The following is an 18,818-nucleotide window of genomic DNA, read 5'->3' on the forward strand; positions in this document are numbered from 1 at the left end:
ATATATATATATCTGATATTGCAGATAATGGTTAGTTTTAAATATTTAAGATGTTACAGTCATGTAGGGCCTTCATTCTTAGAATGTGAAACTTAGTTGTTATATATAAAATGTGATTATTGTGTGTTCTGTTTCTTTTCTGCTTATCCATTTTTATCACATCTTTTTTATAACAATGAGATTTATTTGGTTATTCTAGAAATCTTGAAGTGTTTTATCATTGTATTAAAACAAAATTCTATAAAATATTTTTAAAAGAAATATATATCTTCTCCATAACTAATTTAACCTTTACAAATGAATTATGTAGAGTAAAATTGTATAAAAAACCTGACATTTTATAAAGATACCTACAAACAAGCCAGACAGCAAATAAAATATCTGAGAGACAGAGATGGATACTGAGTAATTTTTGATGGATTGTACACATAGGTATCAAATTGCTTGATTCTTTCTAGAAAAGGTTAATGACCGTTTTTGCTTTTACCCTTTTACTTAACTGTTATTTATAAAGATTAAAACAGAGACTGCATTGGAGGATGCATAGCCTATGTGTCAGTATGACTATACTGTTTTTTTCTAATGTTATAGGGAACTGAGCCACAGAATGTGTAAGGTTGTCAATCATTACTTTAAATGTTAATTTAATTCTGTACTATAGGTTACACTAAGGTTATTAGAGGAAAGTATGTTATTTAAAAACCTTTTAATTTAAATGAGCAGAAAACATTTTAAATCCCGCATATCCATATTATTAAAATGACCAAAGTCTACAAAATTCATTTAAAATATTACACATAAAACATATTAAACTAAATGTATTTAGTGTGTAGATTTTAATCTTTATGTTGGAGCTTTTTAAAACTTTTGTTTTATATTGAATAAATCTTCACAGAAATATGTATTTCAATGTTAACAAGCTTAAATATTAATAATTGTACTATGAATGATATTGGCATTCGTCTATACTGACATCCACCTGTAGTCTACAATTTCATCATAATTATTTTATTTGAATGATATATATTCATTATATAGCATGTTTGCTGGTCTGTTATAATCAAGTATAACAATAATACCATAGGAATGTAACTTTTTCTTCACGTTGGCTTTAAAAGATGCACTGATCATAAACATTTTATTAAAGACCTTTAGGAATTAGAGCACTTAAATTTAGAGTGGAGAATATAATACTTTTCCTGAAACACCTTTAAAGAGGTTTGTTGAAAGAGAGCTATGGCATTCATCAAAGGCTGACCTCTTGCTGTTGTATTCATGGCCAGATCCTTGCAAATTTAACTTGGAATGCATTAGTGTAACTCATGACTTTTTTGTGTGTTTCAGGTGTGTAGAAGTCATTGCAAAGGAAGGACGGAATCTGAAAGAGCTATATTTGGTGTCCTGTAAAATCACAGATTATGGTATGTAATGAACCTTTCCCTTAATCCTTTTCAAGAGTATGAAGTTACAAAAATTATTCAAAGTTTTTTTAATGAAAGCAAGAATTATTTTGTAAGAATTATTATTTTGTAAGAATTATTTTATTTATCTTCATTTATGCTAATTCTGCTGAGACCAAAAGAGAAAAGAAAAAAAAGCAAGAAATCATGAGCTAATCACCAGAGTAAATAGATGTACTTATGAGTTGATTGTTGCTTGCAGCCATATACATATGCACATATGTGAACATACACTGACATAGCACTAAAAAGTATCGATTAAAAACTATAAAATGAAAATTACTTTCTGAGCAATTAAATGTGTAATATTATAATTAAGGAAAGTACTACACTTGAGTTTATTTGCTTACTTTAATATGTCAAATGCATTTCTACCAACATTTTAAATACCGTTTTTTAAAATGTTTTGTATTCTTTGCATTCTTTAAAGCATTGGAAACATCCATGTTTAACAATATATTTAACAATAATAATATATGTTAACAATATATGAAGTAAGTATCTTTTTAAGATGGATTAAACAAGTTGTCTTATAAAAATATGAATATATGCAATCATCTTTTTGGAGTAATAAGGAAAAATGACCCAGCGCTTCCTTTCTTGTTTAGTTTATTTTTTTCTTATCAATTTTTATAGTGAACCTAAATATAGAGTATATTTCCCCTTATCAGAGACTTAAATGTTTTCCTTTTCTTTATTCGTATTTTAAAATTTGTTCATTTAAATTTGAGAACATGGTTCCTATCTTTAGGGAAGTTAAGAATACATTAGTATTGACATATGCTAATGACATGCTGACCATCTACCCTGGGTGAGAAATTTATATCTCATCAGCTACTAAATTCACCATTTAAGAAAACTGCTAAAGCTATAAAAAAAGTAGGATCTAAGATATGCTCAGTGGTAGAGTGCTTGCCTAGTATGCATGAAGCTCTGGGTTTGATCCCCAGCTCTGCATATATGCACAAAAAAGGAGAAAATGTGTTAAATTAGAAATACTCCTCATTTATTTTCAGAGCTTATTTTTTAAGAATGATGCAATTTTGTCAGTATTTTTTTGTTTTCTGTGTTTTTTATTTTTTATTTATTTTTCATGTATAGCTTTTCTTTTCTTAAAATTTCTTTTCTAGTTTCACATATTAATCTGCAGTAGAAAATGTCATTACAATTTTACTCTGTTCTGAAGACATAGAGGTGTTTCTGTCTCCTCACAAAGCTAGTGCTCTATACTTATCTATTTGGCAAATACAAAACAATGTACAAGAAGATATAGAGAATAAACATTTTGGACTTGGGACAGATCTGGTCTTAGTTACTGTCTTTGTTCTTTATCTATTCTTTGGCCTTAAAGTATTTCCTGTATATGTATGAGGCTTGGTTTCAACATTTGAAATAGAAAATTAATGTTCCTATGTGTACCAAGTGTCTATACTAGTGAATATCATAGTGTTCACTGCTAATGTTGCTTTTCCACAGTAGAAAAGATAGAAGCAAGATTCATCCTAAATTGTTCTACTTGGGGTTTCCTTTCCTAAATTTTGAAAGAAGTTTTGTTTTAATTGTTATTACTCTTAGTATTGTTTTGTGGTATTCTTGTGTTTTAGTGTTTTGAGATTTTTATTTTTATCCTGGTATGTTGAAAATATGTGAACAGCCTTATCAATACAGTTTACATTTATTTGTATCTCTGAATTATTTAAGTCAGTGCCTCTCAATCCAGCCTGCATGTTCCAAAACCTAAAGAATTCTGAAACATATGGCTGTATCAGCCTTATCTAATTCAATTAAAATTAATTATTCTAATTAAATCAGAATTTCTAGATGATGGGACTCATCACCTAGATGATTTTGTAAACCCTATGTAAATGTTGACAATTTCAACCAAAGTTGAGGATAACTGATCTAACCCATTGGAGAGAAATCAGAAACGAACATTTCGTTAACAGACCTCTCCCCATGGGTAATGAAATAACTTTCTTTGAATGCAGTTCCTTTAAATTTTGAGGTTTCTTCTCCAGTTCATCTCCTTTCTTCTCACTTAGGGTTTGAAGTATTCAGAAAGTTTGTGGTATTGCTTTTCAGCCTTTTGGCTAAGGTCAAGTACACAAGGTTTGTGGTGAAATTCTGCAGCTCTATTAATTCTGTCTCTAAAATGTTGGGGCACAGGTGAGAGAGAGGGAAAACTATACTTTTTAAGATTATACTATACAATTGCTACTTGAAAAGTGAAAAATTTATGGAAAACTTAGCTGTCTTTTCTCTAATATGCTACCAATAACTTATCAGTAATTTTTTTCAAAAAGATAGCAAAATGATCCCCATTAACAACAACAACAAAAAAAGATAGCAAAATAATTATAACTGGAGAAATACCATGTTATTGGCCATAACTGCTTTACTAGAAGAAGCTGTGTATGTTCTTTTTTTCTATGTTAATTAAAATCCTAAGAAGTAAAAAGAGATACCTTTACCTTTCTAACTGAATAAGTAGAAACATTATATAGAACTTGTTGATTAAAATCATAAATTTTGATGAGCACCAGCTACTGAGGGAATTTTACTTTTCAAAAGGCAACTCAGTATTTCTACTTTCTACTGCTTTACTCATGTTCAAATTGGTCTGTATACCCCTTGCCTCCTCTTTCTGTGGTACTGGGTCTGTACATGATTTCATTATATTATATTAAGATTTTTAAGGATTTTTTTGGCAGGATGTGTTGATTCTGAAGCAACAGTTCACCTGGTGTATCATTTGTAATATTCATCAAGAATCTCACAGCTATTCAATGTAGTATTAGAGTGTTTAACAACACAGGGACAGGCTGTTATGAAGTTATGTTAATTTTAATTGATATATATATCAGTGATGTAAATATCATTGAAGAAAACTATTATGCTTATTGACTTCCAACTCCCCAAATTGAGCATATATTTTTATAGTACAGGACAGCAGTTACAAACAAATCAATAATTTGGAAGCAGCTAAGTGGAAAATAGTCTTGGAAAATTTCTCTCTGAAGAGAAATTCAATATTGTCACTCTTCTTTGTCTGAACAAATGTATATTACACGCAGAATTATGGAGGAGTGACACTTAGGAGTCACAGAATTAGGTTACAATTATAGCTGTGCCTCTCAGTTACTTTGTAACCTAGAGAAACTTACTCCTAATTTTGTCATCTGTTAAGCTACATGATAATATGTACCATATAAGATTGTGAAAATGAGCATAAAAACCTGTCATTTGTAGCATAATGAACACTTCTTAACTAGAATTTTTTATAAGAGAATGTTCATCTCTCTCCACTGCCTGTCTCCCTCCCTCTCTCTCTCTCTCTCTCTCTCTCTCTCTCTCTCAGAATCAGCCCATTTCTTCTGGCAGGCGGGACCTTTTTATGAAAATCATTACGTATAAATGTGACTTATGTTAGCCTATACATGCCTTGTTCACTTCTAGATCAAAATTATCTACTACTAGGAGAGAGGAAGCAAGATATAATAAAAAGTAAAATTTTTAATTGTCTTGATATCTTGGGTTTTTTTTTCCTATTTCTTCTTTAAATTAGTTTTGGACACTTCCTTTTATGTTTTTCTGTGTTCCTAGCCTAATTTGTCAGCTAATAGTTTTGAACTTACCTTTTCACTCTTTTTCAAACACTTGTTTTTTATTCATTAAGTTTATTGGTACATCTTAGGTATACAATATGGTGATATTCTTCATTGGGAATTTGTACCTTTATATGATATATCTTAATTCTTATTTTTTCCCCATCTCTCTGCCCTACCTTCAACCCCTCTACCCCTCCCTATTTAAAAAGACTTTGTTTCCATTTTTTTCCTTTTATTATATTTATTCCTTTCCCTTCTTTCCTTTCCCCTACCTTCCCATTTCCCCTTACCCTTTGACCTTTTCTTCCTATTTCACATTATCTGTTAATCATTTGGATCCTTATTTACACTTTCAGTTTCTCACACTAGAGAAACCATTTGGTATTTGCACCTCTGTCCTGTTTATTTCACTTATGAGTATGGCCTCAGTGTGCATCTATTTAGCTACAAACGTCTCTAGTTTCTCATTCTTTATGGCTGAGAAGTACTCCATTTTATATAAAAATAAAACACATCTTCTTTATCTAGTCCTTATCTAGTCTGGGCAATTGGGCTGTTTCTGAGTTTTAGCTGTTACAAACGTGCACTCCACAAACAGTGGAGAAAGGTTCCTTTTCCCTACAACTGACCAGCATTTGTTACTGATTTCTTGATAGCAGCTATTCTCTCTGGTGTGAGGTAGAATCTCAGCATTGTTTTCATTTGCATCTCTCAAGTGACTGGTGATGTTGAACATTTTTTCATATGTTTATTTGCTGTTTCTCCTTCTTTATCTGAGAAATGTCTATTCATTTCAGATGCCCATTTTTGGGTTGGGTTTTTTAATTTGGGAGATCTGATTTTTTTATGTTCTTTGTATATTCTACATCGTAGACCTTTGTCTGAAGAACAGCTGGTAAAAACTTTTTCCCACATTCTGGGCTGTCTCTTCACTTTGTTGGTGATTTCTCTTGCCGTGCAGAAGCTTTTTAAGAAGATGAAATCCCAGTTCAAACACTTTTTTAAAAAAATTCTCCTCCCTTAAGGGGAAAAAAAAAAAAGTATCCTTAACAAGAAGTAGAGATCAGCTTGTATTGGTCAAGTTTATAGATTTTACAACCAGTCTTTCTCTCGGGCTGCATGATACTTCATATGGTATAATATGGGTGAGTAATGCACTTATATCCATTAGTTTCACTGTAGGAAATTTTACCATTGTGACCTTTGTGTCAAGGGGCAATTGTAAAAATAACTCAGATTTTTCCCGGATGTCAGTGCATTTGTTTTTACTTTAGCACTCCTGAGGGCTTTTAGAAATACATGTATAGATAGGTTTTTGTTTCTCCTCTTAAATTGTCAACCTTTCATTAAAAAGAACTATAAACACTGAACCTACTAATATTTCCTTGTAGCTTTACTGAGAATCCAAAGACTCACTCTCTGCCACTGTTCATGCTCCTCTCTCACTTCCACAGGCTGTTACACTACTCTCCAGAGCCTGTCTTTAGCTGATTCACGTTTTTCTTTGGTCACAGTGGTTTCTGCATGATCTGAGATTTTTTAACATAATATCAAGGTTTGATAAAAAGCTTGGATTACTCTGAATTAAAGGACTCATGAGTCAAAGAGATCATTGTGTCCCTGGTTATCACTGGAGATGTCCTTTTCATTGACTGTAATCACAGATTTGATGTATAGTCACTTTGTCAGTAAGTATTGGTTCAGCACCTGTCTTTCCTACTCCCTCTGGGAATTCCAGACTTCCTCTTTAGGAGTTAGTTAACCCAAATTAAGATCTGGTATACTTTGATAAGATCAAAGTAAGCACACTTAAAAAAAATCCAAATATACATTTCTCAAGTATACCAGTATCAAGAATGTTGCTCTTTTCTTGACAGATCAACACTGATAAATTACTCAAGATAAAAATCTTATACCATAATTTTATACTTTATGCCATTTTATTATTCATACTAATAGATGTTATTTCATAAAATGATGTTCCTTTTAAAATAAAACTCCTAGTTTTCCCTTTTGTGTTTTGTTTCACTTTCAAATTGTATTTTACACTGTTCCAGGATTCCTGGGCAAGTGTTTGAAATGTTTCTATCAGCAGGAATAACTCTAATAGCTGAAAAGTATGAAGAAGAACTTTAGAATGTATATTTGCAACCCCAAAAGAATATTTTATTATTTGTTATTGATTATTCAGTCTTTTCTCCATTCTATTATTTCAATATAGATACCTTTTATTTTTTCATACAAAATAGTACTAAATTGCTAAATTTCTGTTGCAAATTTCCCATGTTTATATACCCATCTTGATGGTTACTTCCCTCTACTGCTAATTCTTTATGTTATTGTTGGAGTTCCCCACAGCTAGATTTATATTCCTACTGTTGTACTTAGTATGATGATCTTTTTCTTTATCATTAATGGACATGCATTTTTGGCTAACATTTGGTATTTTATTAGGAGCTCTTCTAAATACACTTATTTGCCCAAAAGCAAAAAAAAAAAAAAAAAGAAAAAGAAAATGTTGATTTTCTTCCTTATTTTCTAGGTCAATCTAAGATTGCAGTACCTAATTTTAAAATAAAATGCGACACAATAATAATGCTTATCACTCTGTCTTGCCAAAAAATAGTACAAATCTCAAATCTATTAAGGAAGACTTCTTAAAATTTCCTTCAAAAATACGACAGTAATCAACTTAAAGATTGATTTTACTTTAATACATGAAACCGTTTAAAATTACGAAACATTCTATCCTGTATGTAAAAGGCAAATGGATCTTTTTATGTGTACTTCTGGCCCCTTAACTTTTTTTGCCTCCATACACACTGTGCTTCAAAATTGACTTTTTATAACTGAATACTAAATTTCCAGGTTTAGCTTACCTATTAACTGAAATATTAAATTTGCAGCTTTTCTTTCCTCAGTTACTTTTAGTGTTTCTGAAGTACAGTAATTAATATTATTGTGTTTTTAACATTAGTCTTGTGAAGGAGTCTTTTGTGAATACATAAAACTTATCCTCATTCACATAAAGGGTTTGTTTTCACAGTTTCCATCTTTAACTTTCTTTTCATAATATTTTGGGGTATGCAGACTAGGCAATTTTGTATTATGCAATTGTATAAATAAAATGATTATTATCAGTATTATATCACTGATGATTAGATCTAAATGGGGTTGTGATAAACAAGAAGATTATTGCAGTAATGCTAGAGATCTATTATCCTACCTAAGAAATGACTTCTTGATGGTTAAAAATCCTTGAAAATGTATATCTTAACTGGTAGTGAGTTCTCTATTAGAAGAGGTATTCAAGCAGAAATAAGCTCTAGGGGATGATGCGGCTGAGTGTTGGAAAATGCAGAGACACAGAGATGGTGAGATATATGTATTTATGCATACAGAAAGTAGATACAGTCTGTGAAAAGTTTTCTAGCATATTGGCATTAATTTAAAAAATGATAGGACCTTTGAGATACAAAGGTTTAGGAGAGGACAGATCCATCTCAGACTGCAATCACTGAGAAAGGATTTGGAAACTTGGGAGAACAGCGATGACAAAAAGGTTATTTGAAGTATCTCAGCCCTAGGAAAGGCTCAAAACAAGAACACGTGTCTGAATGGATGAGTTTGTATGCATTGGTTAATCTAAAGAAAGAACAGAAAGCCTCCAAAGTGATTACGTACACACCCACAGGCAAGTTTGAAAGAAACCTTATGAAAATACTCCAATTGAAAACTTAGGGTAAGTTCCAGTTTTTGTTGCAAGGCTTGCTGTCTTATTCATTATTCCCATGGGAACAACTTCACTTAATATACATTTTATAAAAGCAAACATTACTTTGGGTTATAACTACTAATGAAATATTAAATTAAATTACAAACAAATCAAAGGTAAACTTTCATAATATTGATGGTAGAATAAAACTTAATGGATGTTTTCTGTGGGTATTATTTAATCCCCTCAAAATCCTAATTTAGATAATTACTATTATTATTCAAGTTTATAGATGTGGAAAATGAGGCACAGAAAGATTCAGGTTCACATAGTTGAATTACAGTAGTGTGTGAATTTAATGTTAGTGTCTTGCAAAATCATGCATAGGTCAGTAATGTGCTTAGGAGTATTTACTTGATAATTATCATTGATACTCAGTATACATTGATGAGTTCAACAATTATTTTCTTAATTTCAAAAGTATCTGTAATTCTTTATGAGGTAAAACTTTTCTTATATTTTCTTTATAAATTATTACAATAAAAACTTATCAAAAAAGTAGAACTATTACCTCTTTTCAATAGGTGAGCAGGTTGAGCTCAGCCATATTTTAATTAGCAAAAACAGGAATAAAATCTCATGGCAGATGACTCCTAAAATGTCTCTGCTTTTCATGTAGAAATTATTTCTTCATTTAAATGGCCATTTTCAAACAACTTTCAAACAACTTTTGAGTGAGATAGTTTCATAGTAAATTTTAAAAATGCAAATATTTCTAGAGATACGTAATTGTGTAATACTCAAAAAATAAGTTTCTTTTTAAAAATTCCTTAAACACAAACTCAGACATTCTTATCTACCTCAATTATCAATCAGTGTTCTTCTGTATAGTGAGCCTATGCACAATTGTTCTCTAAGAGTCAAAATCAAATCCTTTACTGTGGCCTTATGCTTTGCCTACTCTGTTCTGTTTAGTTCTACTCATTTACTGAAATATCTTGAAAAGTAGAAACAAAAAGGGAGGAAAAATTCGAGAACTGCATCTCTTCTAAAGCATCAGAGCATATCTCTTTTACCTCCTAACTGCTCTCTTGTGGTCATTCATACTTTGTGATACAATTATTTTCTTCCTCAGCTGATATTTTATTAAGTGTTCTCCCCTATTTCCACTATTTCTACTATATCCTGGTTGTCTATTTAAGACATTTGACATCTCATTGTTTTACAAGGCAACAAAAACAAAAGCAAACAAATATCTTCTAAGTTTACCATTAGAAATTGATAAGAACACTTCAAACATAATATAAATAATTATCAAAATGATTTATTTTACTGTTTGCCTTTCACTGATTAGATATACACCCTTACATCCCCTAATGTGAATAGGGTAAGCTTCTGTGGAAAGTCATTCCCTTTTCTCCTATTACCTGAACTTCTTTTATATAAAGAGGCATCAATTTTTTATTTACTTGAGTTCAATTTATGTAGGAATGATGAGACATATATGATTGTTTCTATTTGTGACTTTTCAAAATACTGTACTATGTTAATTTGTAGCATCTTCCACAGTTGCTGAAATTGTCCTATCTTTGGGCAGTGGAAGGTTATTCAAATTGGCTCCTGTGTCTTTTTGACCTGTATTCATTATGTCAACATATATCAGGCTCATTTTATATACTTTATGATGTAGACATGGGTTCATCCATTTTTGCTAAAAACTCTAGCTATTTGTGTGGATTTTCCTAAGACTGTGCTGTACTCTGAATCTTATGTCATTGTATTTTCTGCTTAACATTTCACCTTAAAACAGTGTAACTGTACTATATACCTAAAAAGTACCAATAAACTTAAGAAAAAAAAAAGGTGTATCCTCATCACAGGTTCAACCTTCCTATTATAAATCAGCAAAGCCAGCCTATCCTCCAAAACACACATACACACATACTCACACACACACGCACGTACACACACACACCAGGTTTTAAAGCATTTTCTTTTTTTTTTTCCTCATTGAGTTTATTGGTACATTTTAGGTATACAGTACAGTTACATCCATTATTGGGATCTTGTACCTTTACATGACAGGTCTTGGTTCTCATTTTTTTTCCCTTGTCCCTGCCCTCCCTTCACCCCTAAAGCATTTTCATTCATGGATTTCCAGCATACTAGAAATTTCTAGTGTCATATATCTACTACTCTCTTAATCCGCAGTCCTATTTTATGCTTTTGGAGAAGATGGGGCTGGATTTGGGAAACAGAAGTAGTTTTATATTTTAGCTACTCCATCGACTTTCTGGGGACTTTTTGTCAAATTTTCTACATTTTAGTAAGTATTGAAATTAGAATTCTTGTCTGATTTTTAAATAGAAAACTGTTCAAACTATGTGTTTTTGCATGCCTTCATTCAGGAGTCTTCTAACTTCTATGACCTGCAATGAGGAATATTTTGCTTTTAATGTATTTATTGGACTCTCACTAAATTAATTTTATTATTTACTAAGATAACCAGCAGTTTATAAAACACTGCTATAATTCTAAAACTGTCCCTCAGTGTAGGGATAAATACTGGATTTGTTAGTAAACAACCTTCTCAGGACTAGAAAACCAGTGGTTTCTTTGGTGCAAAATGGATACTGTTCTTGAGGTAGAATATACCAACCTTTTCATAATATGCTGATCTTATTATCCATAAAAATCATGATTAATAATTCTCCCATCTTGGGTCTTTAGGAGTAAAAAAAAACCAAACAAATTCTCTTGGTGATTTTATTGAAGGATAAATACCAAATGAAACTTAATCCTCAGGCAAAAAGGCAGTGTTGTTAATTTAATTTTCTAATTAAGTAAATCAAACTTACTTTTAACTTAGATATTAAACTGTTAATTTTAATACTTATCCTAAAACATTCCCTTGGGTTTAAGACTCAATCATTTGGAATTTATCTGTCAAATATGTTTCTTTTCTTAGGTTTATCTTCATGACATTAAATAAATAGTTTGAACTTTTCAACTTTTCAAACAATTGTGTTGGGTTGACGTGGCTGATCAAGCTTCTGTGCCTCTGTGTCATGTGTGCCAGGTGCTTAAAGTGACGTGGTTGTCACTGAATGTGACTGAGTATGATCAGAGGAAAGGTTTCAAAAATTTAAAAGAAAGATTTAAAAAAAAAGAGAAGTCTATCCTCAGGAATTATGCATCTATATATGTGTTTATCTATTGTTTTTTCTTTGTGTCCCCTTAAAATGTACTACATTCACATCAATATAATACAAATGTTGCTGACCAAATACTTTCATGTAATAAATAATTCTTAGAAACAAGAGAAAAAAATCAGTTCAATACTAAGTACTATTTTGTGATTCATTCTTGTATATTTTTAATCATCCCTATTTCTTTCTTAGGTTGAATTTCCCATGTTTTTTTTTCTTTCTACTCTTTCTTTGCATATGGCTCTAGGAACTTCTCCAAGAAAGCAGTTTTGCTTTGAAGATATTTTATTTCCTCTCATAAATGATTCTTCTATTCTGCTGTTATATTTTAAACCACAATAATACCCTAATAGTATCCAGCCCCTCCCTGGACTTTAGTAGTGGGAAATTTCTCCAAAGTTGGCTTTAGAAAGTTGGATTTGGATGTTTGAAGGCCAAAAATCCTGAATATCAGGGTCCTCCTTTTCTGAATACCAGGCACTCATCCAGGGGGAAATTTGTGTCCAAATGACGGTCATCTAGAATGACAATTTCTCGTCACACTTGGATATTTTTGAAATTTTAAGACATTTCTACTTGTATTCTATGGTAACAAAATGCCTTTTAAAGAAAAAGAATAATTGGGGTGTTGGACCTGATCCCCAACATACATACACACAGTATGTATGTATAATAGTTATACATTTGTTATAACATGCATATATGATATATACACACATATAAAAGTATCAGTGGTAAATAAGATTCAAGCTGCCATTCTTGAATAGCAATAAGAAATTTAAAAATTTAGCTCTACAAAATAAATGAAGAGTATGAGAATTCAATCAGTACTATTTTATGTTGAGGCAAATGTACTTGGGTTTTTTTAAAGAATCATACCGTCTGCTCTGGTTTACATAAGAAATTGGGAAAAAGCCTTTAAAGTTTTCATTTTCAACTTTGGCTTTATAATACACCTTACAATCAAGATTTTCACATGATTATCATCATAAAATATTATAAATTAGAACAGATTCAGTGATATCATTTTTCACTCTCAGATTCAGATAAAATTTTCCCAAGTGGCAGAAAGAGGGGTGAATTCATCAGGCATGCTGAAATTTACATGTAAAGGCTTCTTTGCTGTCACAGCTTTTAAGTGCATTGCATTTCCCAGGATAAATAATCATTAATTATTTATATCCCTGTGAAATGTACCATTTAAAGCTAAGTCTATATTACATATGTGCATATTTCCCCAGATTTCACTCACATTCTTACACAACATTTAGGGGCTACAGCCAATTCAGAAAATGTGGCAGAAACATGTGATGCGCATTAATATTATCCATCATATTCATCATTCTGTGGAGAAACACATTGATTCTAAAGCTGGGCACCAAATGGCATGCAAGTGAGGTAAGACATTCTCACACACAGACATAAAGTATATGGAAAGGCACACCCTTTGCAGAATTATGCGGCTTTTTATGAATCCTATGCTTCTTTTCCCCCTAGACTGTTGATTTGAAATCTATTCTACTCTCAGACTTATGAAAAAATAATTTAAAAATTTGTATTCAAGAAAGTAGCCTTTCTTTTAATAGCCTGAATATCATATACTTTTAAATTAGTTGTTTTGTGATACAACATTTAAATTAGAAGCCTACTAAAATTTCTTCAGGTTTCCTGAACATGGCAAGGTTCTTGAAAACATGTTTTTTTTTATATAGTGGGCTCTACAAACGTTTATTTCTATTTTTTTCAGCTTTAGGAAACCAGTTGAAAATTGTAGAATTAGACTTTTGAACTGTATAGTATATTTTTAGACTATTACAAATCTATCTAAATCTATAACCTGCTAGGAAAGATAGTATCTCTTCCAGCTTGTGATTGTAATATATGATTTGTGTGGACTCAAGTCTGCCTTACGAATGCATTTAGTATTTTCTGAACTGAGCTTCTGTTCTGTGCCAGGCAGGCTTCTAACTGTGCGTGTTCAGTCCACTGATTGACTGACTGAGAGCCAAATTATTCTCACTAACACATACTCAATTCCTAGCTACTACAGAAAAGATGGACTCCAGGGCCAAAATTGAACCCTCACTAACAAAGCTTTCTTTCTGCCAATAGAAATGCTTACACAGTGAATGAAAATTCAGTGACCTATATTCTTCCATTTAAATCCTTTAAAATTTAAATTAAAACTTTGTCAACAGTAATTCTAACCATACTGAGGCAAAAAGAGCGTTCCCAGCAATCTGGCAGCACTAAATGTAATTCATAACTATCAAAAATCCGTTTTCTCTGCATAACTTTTAAAAATGCTCCTGATGTCTTGAAAATTCCATGCAATTTTCTTTAAAAGTTGGTTTGGAATGCCACTGTGCATCTTGAAGCCCACATACAGTGAGTTAAATTACAGCAATAGCATATTTCTCAAGCACCATATAGTTGCAAATCCTTTATCCTGAGGTACATAGTAAAGGATTTTCTCCTGGAACAGTGAAAAAAGTTGAACTTTGGGGCTGTTTCAATTTAACACATGATGTGCTGCACATTTAAAGCTATGGTTTGCCCTTCCTACTTTTTCTTCTTCATTCATCTCCTATTCCTGTAAAAGGAATTAAATATGTAATATTGATTATATAACTATATCGGTATTACCACAGTTTTCAGAGCATCATTTCCCTTCAGTGGCTTATATGAGTACTTCTTTTTCAGTGGGTTAATCTAAATGAAGAGTAGAAGGCTCTTTCTTCTCACCATCATTTTTTTCACTTTTTTAAAACCACTTCTGATCTTCCTGAACTCAGTAAATGGTAGAAGCACTATTTTTTTTATTGTTGTTGCTATTGTTGCTGGACCAAAACATGACTGTCCTAGATGACTCACTTTTCTTCATGCATGTCGTCAATCCATTATAAAGCCAGTTTTGCTCTATTCTCCAAGTATATTACGCATATAGCCAGATCCACTGATAAGCAGACTAAGCACTTGAGTATATTACCTATTTGTTTTCTACCTTTGACTGCCAAAGTGGTATCTTATATCCCCTAGATCTCCCAGCATAAAGGGTTCTTGGGTAAAAGGCTGTCAGTTTTGTAATCATTTTGTAAAGAAGTATTTCTTTTATCTAATCTATTAAGGGTAGGATGAAGAATAAGGATTAGAAACTTCTTAGCTACTACTAGTATTGGGAAAATATCACAGAGTAGCTACAGTGAACTTTCTAAAATATTTTGTGAACAAATACATAAATAAAATATTATTTAAGTTAATTTTTCCTGCCATCAAAAATCTTTCTTGGGTTACATGAAGAACTAAAAAGTATTAAAAATTCAACAGTTATGTCTCTTACCTATTATGAGATCTTGTTATGTTCAACTAAATATGTAGACACTGGGCCATCATGGGCTACCCTTGGCACAATGTACTCTAAAGAATGATAGGCAAGATTCTCCACTTGCTGGAGGGCAGTGCTAGGCCATCTGCTTCTGTGGGACAGTTCAGGAGTCTGTGATACAGTCCACCCAGCAGTCAGAGTCAGCTTTATGCACCTACCAGATGAAGGAATTCTCAAGTAAAAGGACTCATCTCCTTTTAAACAGCTCATAGGTGCAAGCATTGCCATTCCTAAAAATCTTCAAGCCCCCAGAAGCTAATATCCTCTGGAAAAGTCAGTAGTTATAACTTCATATATCCCACAACTTGTAAGTCTAGTGGAAAAATGAGTACTTAGAGAATCTAATGCAGAAATGCCCCATTGGGTATTTATAGTTCTTTCAAAACAAGCAAAATCTACCTACCAGTGAGGGGTCATTGTTTAGGTAAGTAGTGTTGCCTAATAATATGGTCAATGTACCATTCTAGAGTTACCAGGGGAACAGATCTGAAAAGTTAACCAAAGGTCAAATTCTATTTCAGAAAGGGAAAAATTTATGCTAGCTCTTTAGTCCAGGAATTTTTGAATCGTCTTTAGATTTGACCTTAAATGTTAAAATGATTCTATATTTATTTAAAGGCAGATATTTACCACTATGCATACCATATTTCCGGCCTCCATTTCCAAGCACATGTAAAGAAAAAGAAACACATGTTTTATTACTAATATTGAAAGAGTAGATAGCCATATATATGACAGAATGTCATTCTCTGAAGATCTCCAGTCCAGCTTCTGGTCCAAGCTGAACCCGTTGAGCCTGGTCTCCCAAGACTCTGATACCTTATACATACTGCAGACCTAGCCACAGGAACATATATACCTTTATGTTTTCAGTTTACCTTTGGATGAGGGAGAAAAACTCAGCAAATACCAGATAGCAGAATCATGATGAAGTTGGTTTATACTTAATTAGTCTGGTCCACAAATGATGCAGGAAACAAAATAGAAGAATCAAAAGAAGAGCTCATTGAAAAGTTGCCAATGTAGCAGTTGGCCTTGCTACTGTTAGAAAGACTGGTAGATTGGCACCTACTATGCCCTAACCAGCATGAAGTATTCTTGGATAAAAGGTCATCAGTTTTACAGTTTCCAAAGTAAGTATTTCTGTTATCAATCTCTTAGGCCTGAAGAAGAAGATTCAGAAATTTCCTAGCTAATACAAATACGGGTAGGAAAATATTTCTAGACTCCGTTCATGTTAGTCATCTTTCCCATTACTGAATTTAAAACCCAACAACTACAACTTAAGGGAGGGGAATTTTAATTTGGCTTGCAGTTTTGGGGGGATTCAATCAGTGCTCAGCAGGCTCTAAGGGAGAAACATCGAGGATGGTGTGGTGAAGCCAAGATGCTTAGTTCCTGATAGCTGGGAAGAAAAGTAAGCTAAGAGTGCCAGAGAGAAAGGGACTGGGGACTATGTAGAGTTCTCAAATGTCATGTCACCCAGACCAACTAGAAGTGTGGTCCACTATGCACAAGCATATAGATGCCAAAGCCCATCAAGTTGAGATTCCACCCTAACTATCAGCACTACTTACAAATTCTATCACTAATTATATCTCACAGGTTGATTTTAGTCCTGAAATTGTGAAGGAAAGAAACCCCCAAGCAGTCTTCTTTTCAGACTGGAGACACTTTCTCGTACAGGTTAACTGTGGATACCTTTCTTCCCCTCCTCTTCCCCCACCTGCTCCTGGTTCCTTCCCTTTCCCACCAGGCTTCTATGTCTGTGTGTGTGTGTACACGCGCATGTACTGGAGACTAACCCAGGGTGCTCTAACACTGAGCTAACCCTTTTTGTTTGCCATTTTATTTACCATTTTAAGACAGTCTCTCACTAAGTTACCCGGGCTTGCCTTGAACTTAGAATCTTCCTACCTCAGCCTCTTGAGTAGGATTACAATTACCACACACTACTTCCTGGCTTCTTTGTGAGACCAACCAGGCTTCTCTTTACTCAATAGAAATGCAAAAGATATAGAAGACATTTATTGTTCAAATAAATCATGACAGAGTATTTTATTTATTTAATTTAATAATTTTAATATTAATTTTAATAATTTTAATGTTTTTATTAACTTATATTAACATTTTAGAAATGTTCTCTGAAATTTTAGCTGAAATTGGTAGGGCTTACATATACTTCAAATACGATATTTTACAAAATACTTGATCAAGGGCCCAAATTAGAACTCAGGGATAAGAGCACATGCTAAGACTGTGTGAAGCACCCAAATCAAATAAGAACAAGACCATATTTCAACTTGCCCATGTTCTTGAATAAAGTTTACATGCACACAATGAAAAATTAAAAGTATTTTTTCTGTATTTTGAAGATATTATTCCAGTGTCTTCTGGCTTGCATTGTGTGAAGAGAACTGCCAGCCATCATTCCTTTGCTAGTAATTATTTTTTATCTTTGACTCCTTGTAATAACTTCTTTTTACTTCTAGCAGAAAAAAGTTTTCAGTGATTTCTCTTCATATAGTGTATGTGTGTGTGTGTGTGTGTGTGTGTGTGTGTGTGTTTCTCATACTTAGAATTTGTAGAACTTCCTGAACTTGAGGATTTAATCAGTTTGGGGAAAGTTTTGATCATAATTCTCCCCAAAATTGCCTTTTTTTTCTGGGCATTACCATTATATTAGATATTCTCATGCTGTTTTTCTTGTCTTAGTCTTTCTTTTATATTATCTCTCCTATGTGATAATATATTCAGATCTATCTTCCAACTCACAGATTTTTCTTGGCTCTGTCCTGTTTGCTCATTTGGCCGTATTTCATTTTTAATTCAATAATCATTTTTGTAATTTCTATAAATTCTGATTTTTTTCATAAATATGCATTGTCTTTTTATATTATCTCATTTGTTCATGTTTTAAATTATCTCTTTATATACTTCTATTACATTTATGTCTGGTGATTTAAATCTAGAATCCTTTGGAGTTTTGTTTTTTGTGTGTTTTATGCTGACACTCATTTACAGTCTCATGTTTTCTTGTATTATTTTCTTTTTTGTTTGTGGTACCGGGGATCGAACTTGGGTCCTTGCGCTTGTGAGGCAGGCCACTGAACCACTGAGCTAAATCCCTGTCCCTTGTATTGTTTTCAATTATAAAATTTTATTTTGGCTTTACCTGTGAGAACCCAAAAGAACCTTAGATTAATGGACATGTTTCTGAAGAAGATCTGTACTTAATTTCAGCTAGACACATTTTAAGATTATTTCTTGGGTAGGGATTTCTAGGAGCAGAAAACAAGGGTAAATCCTACTCAGAATTTATATGAAGGTTGGCCTATGGTTTCAATTCTCAGTTAAAGAAATCTCTGTATGAACATTAAAAATAGGGAATCCTAAAATAAAACTAAAAAGGAAAGTAAAAGAGAAAAGGCAATGATGTAA

The 18,818-nt window shown here is 32.4% G+C and overlaps 1 protein-coding gene across 1 annotated transcript in view; it reads left to right on the plus strand.

Moving 5' to 3' along the window:
- Fbxl17 (F-box and leucine rich repeat protein 17) overlaps positions 1–18,818 on the plus strand; it is a gene marked incomplete at its 5' end in the record, with an annotated part of 484,676 nt that overhangs the window by 323,754 nt on the left and 142,104 nt on the right. The window contains one exon of the mRNA XM_010608693.3: positions 1,345–1,421. Within this exon, the coding sequence (XP_010606995.1) occupies positions 1,345–1,421 (77 nt within the window). The remainder of the gene's footprint in view (positions 1–1,344; positions 1,422–18,818) is intronic.

The sequence above is a fragment of the Fukomys damarensis genome, unplaced genomic scaffold, assembly GCF_012274545.1.
Source record: "Fukomys damarensis isolate Sample0158 unplaced genomic scaffold, DMR_v1.0_HiC HiC_scaffold_3, whole genome shotgun sequence".
NCBI classification, from domain to species: domain Eukaryota; kingdom Metazoa; phylum Chordata; class Mammalia; order Rodentia; family Bathyergidae; genus Fukomys; species Fukomys damarensis.